At 33.6% G+C, this 12,676-nt stretch overlaps 1 protein-coding gene across 5 annotated transcripts in view; it reads right to left on the bottom strand.

Moving 5' to 3' along the window:
- REPS1 (RALBP1 associated Eps domain containing 1) overlaps positions 1 to 12,676 on the bottom strand; it is a 100,021-nt gene that overhangs the window by 41,072 nt on the left and 46,273 nt on the right. For 4 of the 5 annotated variants that reach the window (XM_043962743.1, XM_043962741.1, XM_043962740.1 and 1 more), the window contains 6 exons: positions 10,283 to 10,436; positions 9,682 to 9,806; positions 8,998 to 9,160; positions 8,607 to 8,670; positions 7,642 to 7,796; positions 1,291 to 1,412 (listed from right to left, as the gene is read on the bottom strand). In XM_043962743.1, coding sequence (XP_043818678.1) covers positions 1,291 to 1,412; positions 7,642 to 7,796; positions 8,607 to 8,670; positions 8,998 to 9,160; positions 9,682 to 9,806; positions 10,283 to 10,436 — 783 coding nt within the window. The remainder of the gene's footprint in view (positions 1 to 1,290; positions 1,413 to 7,641; positions 7,797 to 8,606; positions 8,671 to 8,997; positions 9,161 to 9,681; positions 9,807 to 10,282; positions 10,437 to 12,676) is intronic. The other variant, XM_043962742.1, reaches the window with a different exon arrangement.

Below are 12,676 nucleotides of genomic sequence, written 5' to 3' on the forward strand. Positions count from 1 at the left end.
CTTTAAAAGACTAGAGTGACACTACAAAAACATTAAATTAGCTTTATATCTGACAGCTTTTATTACTTAAAAATTGTATCTCTAATTCATAATTAAAAACCAGATCCAATATATACTCAAGTACAATGGAATACACACTCAGATATAAAAACAGCCAAAAGTAATTAAGAAAAATCTCTGGATGTTTATTACTGAAAATGATCAGATCTGGAAAGCTATATGACTTTTCTGGTACTAGCTATGGTCCAAAGGGGAAATTAATTACAAAATGCAGGGTGGTACATGAGATACCTGGGAGACTTGGGAAAACTTGGCTCAAATTCTGCCTCTGACACAAGCATATGACCACAGACAAGCCAGTTAACATTCTCCATCTCACAGGGCTGCAATGAGGTTGAAGTGAGATCATGTATGAAAAGCACTTTGCAAACTTTAAAGTGTCACAAATAATGAGTTATTATATTAATTTAAAGCATAGTGGCCTGGTGGATAGAAGGCTATGCCGTGGAGTTAAGACCTGGGTTCAAGTCCTGTCTCTGACACATACAACTGTATGAAGGGCAAGCCAATTATGCTATTAGTGTCCTAGGCAACTATTTAAGACTATAAATTGCATATAAATTCCCAGTCTGCATTGGAGAAAAATTTCACTTATGAAATCACAGCTTGGGACTACCCTATCCTCTGTTATTCATGTTCCCCTGCAACCCCACTCCCCAACCCCTAGAGTACAATATGATTCAATAAAAATCAAAATCTCACTGCTTCAAAAAGAAAACTTTCTAAATTTTTTTTGGGGGGGGGGGGGGGGGGGGGGCAGGGCAATGAGGGTTAAGTGACTTGCCCAGGGCCACACAGCTAGGAAGTGTCAAGTGTCTGAGGCTGGATTTGAACTCAGGTCCTCCTGAATCCAGGGCTGGTGTTTTATCCACTGCACCACCCAGCTGTCCCAACTTTCTAAAATTTTACACATACACAAATGCTTTATTCAATACTACATATTGCAGAAGACAGTTTCTATTCTTATATATTAAATTGAGTTATAGAAATGATGCCTTCATTGAATAGGATATTAGTATGACCTCTAAATTTTCTTTTGATTTTAAGATTTTATGACAGTATCAAAAATAACTTGCTTAACACTTCTAAGAATGAAGAAAAGTACCTAACAACTCAACATCTGAAGTACTCATTTTTTCCTTTTTTATTTTTGCTTAATTTTATAAGTCGTCTACAAATGAATTAATAAGGAAATATTCCTACATCAAAGAAAAGGGAAGCTTTGCTAACCTCACTGCTCTGATTCAGTTCTGGCCAGGTCTGGTTTAATGATGGCATTGATGGTGACTTGCTTGGAGGTGCTTCTGCAGGAGACCCTGAGTAACCTACCTCACCTGACTGATCTCCGACATCTGAAATTCAAACAAAACAAAACTACAAATCAGACACCATATTTTGGAAATATTGAATTTAAAAAATGCCCACCAATACTTTTTACATAATGACCATGTTATATGGTTTGTATTTCTCATCTCATCTTCCTTGGATAGATTTTAAAAATTTCTAAACAATATTACTACTTGGTATTTAATTCTTTGCCTTTACCTGAAATCATAAAATCACCTGTTATATACACATACACAAAATTATATATGTTCTATGATCTCAGAATTAAGGAACTTCAAGGAGAAAGCTCCTAAAATAGCAAAATGCCCATTTTCAAAAGAAACAAATTCTTTAGTGATGAAGAAGGAACAGTATATTAATAGTACAATGCTATTTATCCATTATCAATCAGGCACATGCCTCAAGTTGTTTTTCCTAGAAGTGATGAAGTGATGAATTCCCATTGACTCATCCACATTCTCTCTCTCTGTTGTTACCAAAAGTGTAATTGTACAAGACAGCCAATAATTTAAGGGGTTAAGTCTGTAGCCATGGAATGGAATAAAGTTAACTAGTATGGATGGGAATTCGACTCACTACATAGTTCTTAACCAACTAAACTGGTAAGCCACAGATTCATAAAGCTATTTTATATTATTTTCTCAAGCATTTTATGAGCTATCAGCCTTCTTTAACCATAAGAAATTTCCTTATTGCTATGAATAATGCTCAGTTTAAAATAATCAGTAATTTTCTTCACAATCCAATAATGGAGGGTAGTCCCATAAGAAATTTCTTTATGTTCAGATTAAACTTTTCAAAACATTATTTATAATTCCCTTTGACCAATATAAATAATTTACTCTTCCTGTTTTATATGTCCTTGAATGCATCCCAACAGTTTAAAAGAATATATAATTGCTAAATTAAGAAAACATGCATGAATAGTGGCCAGGACTTGGGGTCATGAATCTGGAAATTTAGGCTTTATTCCCAGATCTATCACTATATTGCCATGTGATCTTGGGCAAGTCATGTAAACCATAGTACCTCAGTTTCTCCATCAAAAGAAAAGAGTATTTGTTAAAATTTGTGCTGTATTATAATTGGTTAAAGTCTGCTGTATAATACAAAGCAGCATTGGACATAGTTTTTGACTTTTCAAAGTATATGCAAATTCTGCCTCTCTAAATTCCTTCATTTACTGGATCTTTCTAGAATTAAATTAGTTGTGTTTTAAACAGCTGATGAGAGCACACTCTCCTTTTTGGTGTTATATCAGAAATATAGTGATTCAAAGCATCACAAGGCTCCACCTCACCACCCCAATTTTCTGTCCTTGCAGTCATAGGACGGCAAGTTCTAATTTTCAATCCATTACCCTTTTCTTTTTACCTCTCAAACATTAGGACCATATTTTTCCCTTTTCAGTCCTTTTAGTTCTCAGTAAAGGTCCTGCCTTACCACTACTAGTGTCGGGGGTAGTAAAGAAACAACAAAAATGAGGCAAGCCTTAGGCACTGTTCTATAAGACACCATGACTATATAGAACACTTCTTTCACACTTTGCAAAACTTATTTACTGTGACAAAGTAACAGCATTACTTTACTTTTGGGATATTCTGATATTGGAAATGGAAAGAAATTTAGCCCTATTTTTTTTCCAATGAATAAAAGTATGAAGGGAGAGGGAGGCAGGGAAAGAGGGCAGTAGTACCTATACCTTGAAAGAGTACTGAAATGGTTCTCTAATAGGAACTTGACAATTGAAGAAGGTCTTAAGGATACTAAAAAGCAGGCTGACATTTGAAGGAAGGGATATGAACAGAACAGCAATGACACTTTAAAAGTTGGTATATTTCAAGGGGCAGCTAGGTGGCGCAGTGGATAAAGCACTGGCCCTGGAGTCAGGAGTACCTGAGTTCAAATCCAGCCTCAGACACTTCACACTTACTAGCTGTGTGACCCTGGGCAAGTCACTTAACCCCAATTGCCTCACTAAAAAAAAAAAAAAAATTGGTATATTTTAAAGAGGCCAATTTAAAGCAAAGCTATTCTAGCTCCACCTAGATTCAAGAATAAGCAGAAAGATCAGAACCGGTACAGAATTAGGTTAAAGAATTTCTCTACTATAAGGCAGGCCTAAGGGCTTCACTTAATCTAGAATCAAGACTATAGGCTCAAGTTTACTGTTATCTTTTAGCTTTATTAGGATACTCTGGGCAATGAAGAGCTACTCTATATTATAGCAGACTCTGGTACTCAACTTTTACACCTTTAGGGATAGCATAGTATGGACCTAGTCTCTACATTCACTTAAGTGTATATATCTATTAGATGTGCAATACAATTTGTTTTCCCCTATCCCCCATACCACCTAAATAATTAGTCCTACCGGAAATCAGCTATGTACCTCTACAAAAGCCACATGATAATTTTTTAGCCTGTTTCCTACTTCTGGCATAAAACTATGAATGGTAAGAGAAAAGCAGTAAAGTACATTTGGAAAAGAAGCTCATTCCTACTATAAGATGGCAGTCACTCATTTGAGAAGGAGCATCAGGCTTGACAAGAATGTACACCTTCATCAACTTTGTTTCATATGTATGATCCAGCAAATTACAGCTTCATATCCACATATAAAAGTTAGTCCTTAAGACTTTATCCTTGTGGAGGCAGGGGTGTAAATTTACTCTTACCTGATGCAGTGTTCCAACCTAGCCTCCTGCTGGAACACTGTGTCAACCCTGCCTCCCTCCTGCTGGTTCTGTTCTGCCCCTGACATCATCACAGAGCATCAGGGCTGAAAAAGAAGAGTATGATCCTAAATTATTTTTTAAGCCAACCCCAAGAGCGCTTTTACTCAAAAGGCACTTTCCATGTATAAAAGAGTGCGCTGGAAGAGATAACACAGTATAACTACACTGGCATGCTGTTTACCTACTTTTCAGATGTAATGATTGCATCAAATAAGACAAGATCACTCACTCAGGGTAAAATTAGGGAATCAAAAGGCTCCTGACAGAAATATTATCACTAGTTTCTATTTGGAAAGATCCTAAAATATCCTAGAAGTCTGCCTTTCATCCCTCTTCCTCCTGACTATGCTAAGCTATATACCCCTTAGCCTAAAGCTATATAACCCTAATTGACTGATGGTGATTCTTCGTCTTATTCATTGACAATGCCCACCATTTGAACTTAGTTTCCTGATATTATACTTGCTGGCTTATTTAAATTGTAGTATAAAACAGACTGTACTCTTTTAATCCACTAAAGTTAATATGATTTCAAAAAGCATGATTTGCCATTAGGTCACCAAATTTAAAATAAACCCTAAGTGCCTCAAGGCAAAGTTCATATTTTATCTTCTATCTACCTAAAGTATCACTTTTAGAAGGGAAAAATCCTCAACATAAAAAACTAGCTCTGATCTTAAGCCTTAAAGAATAACTCATGTACTGTGATTCTTTTTTCCTATATGAAGTTACCAGAATATTAAGTGAAGTTTTACATTCCCTTTTCTGAGTTAGTTAATAGGAAACTAAATAGTCAAATTCATGTCCAATTGTAGTATTTATATTAAAAGCCTGATAGCATTTTCTACTTATGTTTCTTTTAGGTCTGGACTCTTTTATTTTTAATTGTACTACTATTTTGTTTTCTGTTTAACTCTGACACCAACAAATCCTTATAGAAGCAGATATGAGCCTATTACTTTCCATGTCTGAAGAAAGTTTATCTTGTTGGTCTACAAAGGTAAAAATCAAATCATTTGGTGGCAGCTGACAAAATGAACAGTAGTGCCTAATAGGAAAACAACCAATCTCTAAAGTTCTAAACCACAAACTCAAAACAAGAGCATGATGGTAGCAGGAATTAAATACAAATAAAACTGCCCACTTGCAAATGGTGGTCTATCACAGAGAATGTTTGGGTGTTCATGAAATCAGACTAAATATGTAAAGAATTAAGCAATTATTTTTACATGATTATAACACTTAAATGGATGAGATCTTTCTCTCCTTTTTAACTTCACAGCACTTTGTATTTCTCAAATAAAACATAGATTTAGTACTGAATATATTTGATGTCCTAAACTAGACTGCAAACTCCTTCAAGGCAGGCACTGTATTTTCCTCATCTTTATTATCTTCTACAGCATCTAGTACAATGCATTACACATAAAATATTTCTCAAACGGAATTTAATAATGGATTCTAATGTTGTAATACTATTACATATGATGTAATTTCTATATTCAAAGGACATTTAAAATTATAATAGTTTCCATAGACCTATGATAGCAAGATAAAAGGAAATTCTCTTATGCTAAGGCAGTTTATTTTTAATAGTACTCAAAAATGTCTTGAGGCCAGAATCAAAACTTCAAATATATTTCTGAAACAAGAGGAAAAAACAAGGTAGATCTGAATGTGTCCTATAAAAATATTGCACTAAATGAGTTCCAAAGCAAATCTATTATGCTGGAAAAAAAAAAATCTGACTCTCTCAGTGTATCCTTAAAATTTCAATACGGTTAATTAATAGTGCAGTCAAACTGTCAGTAAATCCAAACTTCCTATTTCCTGAACAAGTCTAAATTCAAAGAAAGTCAAAAGTGCTGAGTAATATAATTCATCAGCCAAGTCCTAAAAGTCAGTACAGAAATTAAGGTTAAACAAGAACAGAGAAAAATTATCTTAAAAACAAAACAAAATCTAGAAGCCAAATAAAAGACTGATGAATTTTGATACCCCCAAGAAATGACGGTACACTAGAAAACTTTACAAATTTACACACAGTAGTTTAGGATTATTCTGAGCAGACGTCAATCTGCCCCACCATGCTATTGGCTTTCGAATGTCTGAAGTCAAGCGGCACATCCATCATGCCCTAAATTGTCATCCTTACTCTACAGTTTACACACAATTTTGACAGCCTGACCTTATAATGTCAAGTGATGTACTAAATGGGATTTAATTTATAATTGGTGCTTATAACTAGCTAATTTACAGTCAGATGATATAATCTATGAATCATACCAACAATCAATACTTCTTAATGTGTCTTCAGTAGAGCAAGAACCACCAGGGCTTTTTACAAGTGAATGAAATATGTATAAAGAAACACACACGCATATACACACAATAAAGAAATCTTATATATACCTACATTAAAGTTATAATTCAATACATCATTATCACGGGGAGGTTAACTAAGTCCTTAAAGACTATGCCAGCTAAGCACAAGCTCCAAATCATCCTATTAAGCTGGAAAAGTTTAAAATATGGGTGAGACTATGTCCAACATCCAAGAACCAGACTAAATTCAGTCTTGTTACCATGAACTACCCAGTAAATGATGAATGTTTTTGTCCTTATGAAAACTTTCTGTTAAGATATAGAAGGGTTTTGAACAATTAGTCAAAGAAATAAACACACCAATGAAATCATGGATCTTTTCAGGTGCTAGCCTAAATATTCGTATATATGCAATGGTAAGTTTCACAAGGATTTCAAAACTAAAACCAAGACTTATTAGAAAAATGGTCTCAGACCCATATAACAGATGGAGAAACAGAGAGGGGATGTTTAAAACTTGCCCACGGTCACATGAGTAATGTGCAAAGCTAGAAGAAATTTAGTACTCTTGAATCTAAGGATTCTGATCTTATCAACAAAAAAAATTTCATGCCTTTTACTACTCATAAAATAGGCAGCAGTAAAGGCAACCAATTGTAACTTCTGGGCTACAGGAGGAACCTTTCCACATATGTACTGTCTCGCTGAGAGCTTATTTCAGGGTTTTAATTTTATTTTGAAGAATACCTCATCATTCATAGGGGAACACCAAACATCATCATTTGGTCTTAATCCATATAGGAGGAACTTAAAATTCTATAATATCTAAAGATATAACTCTAAGGAAATCATAGGTTCACATATACTTTATAAAGAAAGCTATGTATACATGTTATTAAGGTTCTCACAGTACAAGAATTAAACTATACCCTTCACCCTTTTTGGCTTACCTTTGAAACAAAAACCAAACTCATCATTTAACCAAACTCTAAATTTCCAGATTTCTTTGGAATCAGCAGAAAAGACAACTTTGCTACTTAGAGGAAAATTGCCCATGGCATTTTATATTTCAAAAAATTTCCTCAAATAAATCATTAAGCTTGAAATGGCTATAAAGTTTCTAAAGTTTATCAAAAGGTAAACAGCAGTTTTCTTGAGCTATCCATCTTACCTGCGGAATCTTCCAAATCAATCAGTTTGGGCATTAAGCTTTCAGGTAGTTTTTCAGGTAAGTCATAACCATTCTTCCTAGCAACTACCAGATGAAAAGCAGCGCAAAATTCATCCAGTGTCAAAGCGCCATCTTTATCAAAGTCTGACAGTTCCCTAAAAGATAAACTTTATTATAAATAATGATCAAATTCTTTCCCAGTTATTTTATTTCTCAATAAGGAAACACTTGCATAGAGAAAATTTAGTTACAAAAAATAATCAGTAATTAATGCTCTAAAAATAAACATAACCTGTTTCAACTAAAATTTCTAGTTTGAAATTCAATACTAGAATATGATTCATTTATAGGTTCTGGCTTTTATCTTCAAAATTTGGAATTTACAGTTGTACCATTACAATTTTACAATATTATTGTACAATAAACCTCTCAGGAAAAATACAGTTAAATTACAAGAAAATATTGTGTCATTTAATCTGATATACTCTACTTTCATCTTCAAAGTTTTTTCAAAAAGAATTTGTTCTGAACAAGTCATCCAATGATTGTGTTTCAAACACATAGCACTGTATGTCTGTGATGGAAGGTGAGTTTTGTGTTTAAGCCCATGTCTTAGTATGGGGCTTATCACAAACTTGTTCAGAGACAAAAGTGATCAACTCAACCATGCATGAGCAAATTGGCTTTAATTCCATGCATTTCAATAGCATTATGTTGGCAATATGAAATAATTGGTACAGCTTTATGGATTCTAGACTTCTGGAAAGTAAGAATAGATGCTTCTGCACTATTTTTTATGGTTTTTGTTCTAGAAAGATGTCAATGGTTCTGATGAGTTAATATTGGGTGTCACTGGATTTTTTAAGGTAGACAGTCTACTATGTTATTTGTTTTCTGAAAGACTACCAGTTGGAAAACTCTTTTGAAACAAAATATATGGCCCAACTATGACACACCACACTTACCAAATATGAGAAAGTTCAAGAATAGGTAGTTTTGATTTTGTAAAAAACTCTTTAGCTGCAGATCCTGAAATATTAAAACAGTGATGTTTAATGTTGATTGTAAACTTACAGAACTAAGGACAAAAATGTGAGGTATAAAAAGACATTTTATTATTGGGAGAGTGCTCTTTATAGTAAAATGTATAGAGTTTGGGTTTTTAGGTTGTTGTTTTTTTGGCCCCAATTGAGTATAAGCCCTTTGTAGATAAGCCATACCAAGTTAAGAATTATAAAATATTTATATATTGTCCAAATTTGACAACTGCAAACCCTTTGAAATAGTGCCTGAAGTTATGAAACTGAGACTAGGGCCTGCCATGTCTATAATAATTTCTGTTTTTTAGCAACTCACCTGGAATAAATCCGTTTAGATCAGGTTGAATGGTTTTAAACTGATTTACATAATACTGTCTTTGTTCATCTGTTATTTTCCAGGGATCATCATAACTACTGGATTGCCTACGAATTTCATTGGCAGTTGTAGCTGATGCTACAGTTCGTACTGTTGTCTGGTCCTGTAATGAAACATTTTTTCCTCAGTATGTTATCTATCTAAATGACCATATGGACCTTCGTTTCTAGACTACTTGTCCTTGGAAGTAAAATACACTTTTTGTAGAATTTTGTAACATCAAAAGCTTCAAACTAATCTGCAAACCACATATTTATGACGAATAGGTTATCAGTTTATTTGCACAATGAAATAAATGGATAGAAATGATAATTATGTATGCAACTCAAAGTTATGAGAAATATGCTAAGAAAGCCAAGCAAAGATATTCCTAGATGTGGGAAACTTTTAAAAATTCTCTTTAAATGTTAGAAAATTTTTATTTTAAATGAAGCCAAAACCTTTAGTGAACATTCCAGCAGAACTAGACTGTTGCAGAAAAGGGTATAGAACAGATTACTGTTCTCTACTAAACAGTGAACTTCTACTTATGAAATCAGCAATAGCAAAGAATGAAAAAAAAAAATGAATGTAGCAACAACTAAAATGAAGCAAATAAAATGCAATACCAATAAAATGTCACACCTGGACAGAAGCAGGATGCATGGCTAAAAGTGTACTGGTTGGTGGAGTATCTGCAAAACTGACCCAGTTTTCTTGAGGTGGAGGTGGAGAATGACCAGACCACATTGCATCACCAGTTGAAGAACCTGCAAGAGGAGAAATAAATCTATAACAAATAAAAATATGGAAATCACAACAGCTTCCTTTAAATTTCAATAAAAATAATTAGCCTCTTAAATAAAATTATTTTGTTCATTTAAAAAAGTTATCCCATCTCCTAAATAGTTTGTTTTTTCATGCAACATTGTCATTCTGCTATATAGATGAGAATCAACATCCTGAAAAGAAAATACTAGTCTCCTCTATCTCCTAAGAATGTCACAAAAACCAGCATGCCTTTGAATATTTCAGTGTAAAAGAAAATGCAAGAAGCGTTCATCCATTTATAAATTTTCATAGTGATTCCAACTGCTATATGTAGGCATGTAATTTAGTAACCCCAAATTCTAAATTTTCTTAAAAGACTGACTTTCTTTTACCCAACTCCCTTAAACACTAGTCATTTTTTCTAAATCACTTTACACCCTAAGAGTACATAAATCACAATATTAATAATATGTACCTGTTTGTGCTTCACTAAAAGGTGACCAAAAAGGCCCAGGTCCAGCAAGAGGACGTTCATTATTTCCTCCACTGGGATGGCGGTTGTGCTTCCTCCATGTGTGTGGAGAAGTTGGAGGGGACTGTTGGGGTGAAACGACTGGAGATGTGGACTCCTAAGGAGAGACAAAAAGGAACTGTAACAAATCATAAAAAATTTAACATTTCAGCTTTGTCTCTTCTTTACCTATCTTTACATCTTTAATTTTCTTTCTCTTGTCTTACTGTCATAGTTAACATTTCCAGAACTATCTCAAATAACAAGGACAACAGTAGGCATTCTTAATATACCCTATACAGACTAATAAAACTTCTAGTTTATCCTCACTGTATATTGATGGTTGCTTTTGGTTTTAGATCTTTTATGATATTTTTAAAAATATAATTTATGCCTTTAGGAGTTTTAGCATCAATTATAATAAGAGATTCAGCAAAGTTGCATTCTGCAAACTAACATCATTTCTTTGTAATAACAAAATTCAAGAGCCAACAGTAGACAAATCCAATTCAAAACAACAAGTAGAAAATATTTGGGAATCAATCTACAAAAAAACCCCACTTAATACTTACATAGATTCAATTGCAAAGTGCTACTTAAAGAATGTCTTAAATTGGACCATGCCAATATAATAAAAATATTTTTAAAAAATAATACTTGAGTTAATTTACAGATCAAAGGAACAAAGGATCTGGTATATCGAGGGAAATGATGAAAAAAGGTAAGAATGGAAAAAGAATAGGATTTCTAGACCTCATGATATATTATAAAGCAGCAAGTCTTAAAACTATTTGGTATGGTTAAAAATAGAAGATTGTGTCATTGGAAAAGACTAGACAAGAGAATCAGAAATAATGGAACTTAGTAATTCAGTTTTTGACAAAGTATCTAGGAAAGAACTTCCTATTTGCTAACAACTTTTGGGGAAACTGGAAAGTTTAACTGAAATTAGGGTTAGACCAAAATCTTATATCATATCTCACAATAAATTCACATTGGATGTTACCTAAATATTAAAGATCGTACTATAAAAAATTAGAAGATCATATACTTTTTACTGCTACGAGTAGATGAATTTCTTAAATCAAACAAGGGACAGGGACAGTTATAAAAGATAAAATAGATAATTTTGATTATGTGAAACTGAAAAGTTATTGCACAAACAAAACTGAAGAATCTAGAATAAGGGAAGAAGAAAAAAATCTTTATGTCAAATATCTTTGATAAAGGTTTTGTTATCCAAAATATGTAGACAACTAACAGAAATAAGTAAGGCTGAAAGCCATTCCTCAATAACTAAGTCATTGAAAGATTAAAAGATATGAATGCACACTATTCAAAAGAATGGCAAACTATGAACAACCATGTGAAAGAATGCTCCAATCACTAAATAAGATATATTTATTTCAAAACATCCATAAGGTTTCACTTCACATCCTGCAAATTGTCCAAGATTATAAAAGATGGGAAGTCATTGTTAGAGTGGGCTATAGAAAGAGAGGCATACTAGTGCATTACTGATGAAACTGTGAGTCAGTACTACTCTTGAAAGCAATTTGGAATTGTGCATATAAAGTGGTTAAAATATCCATATACCCTTTGATCCAGAGTTTGCAGAGAATGACAAGCAAGCATTCCCTCCAAGGAGATTATTGACAAAAAGAAGGATTCCAAGTACACTGACAAAGTTATGGCAGTATTCTTTTCGGGTAGCAAAGAACTACAAACAAAGTTTGCCATCAATTGGAGAATGGCTAAACAGTGTGATATAAGAATGCAATGGAATATTACTGCCTATAAGAAATAACAAACATGATGATATAAAGAATCATTGAAAGACATGAACCAAGTAGCAGCTTTTTTTCAATTTATTGATCTTCACCAATTTTTTTCCTCTTCTTTTTCTTATTTAAATTATTTGTTATAATTAATGACTTTCTGGGAGGGAAGAGAAGAAATCTAGGTGATGTAAAAATAAAAAATATCAATAAAGATCTATTTTGAAAAGTTAATATTTTAATTTTTATATAACCTGCTCCCTCCATTTCTTTTGCCATCCATTCTCTTAAACATCTGGAATTTAGTTTTTAAGTCATTATTTACTTATTATATTACTTATTGTTTACTTAACTCAATTACGTTTTCTCCTCATCTAGCTTGACCTCTGCTATATTTTGAAACTTACTGGGGGGGGGGGGGGGCTGCGGGGCAATGCAGGTTAAGTGACTTGCCAAGGATCACACAGCTAGTAAGTGTCAAGTGTCTGAGGCTGGATTTGAACTCAGGTCCTCCTGAATCCAAGGCTGGTGCTTTATGCACTGTACCACCTAGCTGCCCCCTTGAAACTGATTTTTAAAA

The sequence above is a fragment of the Dromiciops gliroides genome, chromosome 4 (genome assembly GCF_019393635.1).
Source record: "Dromiciops gliroides isolate mDroGli1 chromosome 4, mDroGli1.pri, whole genome shotgun sequence".
Lineage (NCBI taxonomy): Eukaryota > Metazoa > Chordata > Mammalia > Microbiotheria > Microbiotheriidae > Dromiciops > Dromiciops gliroides.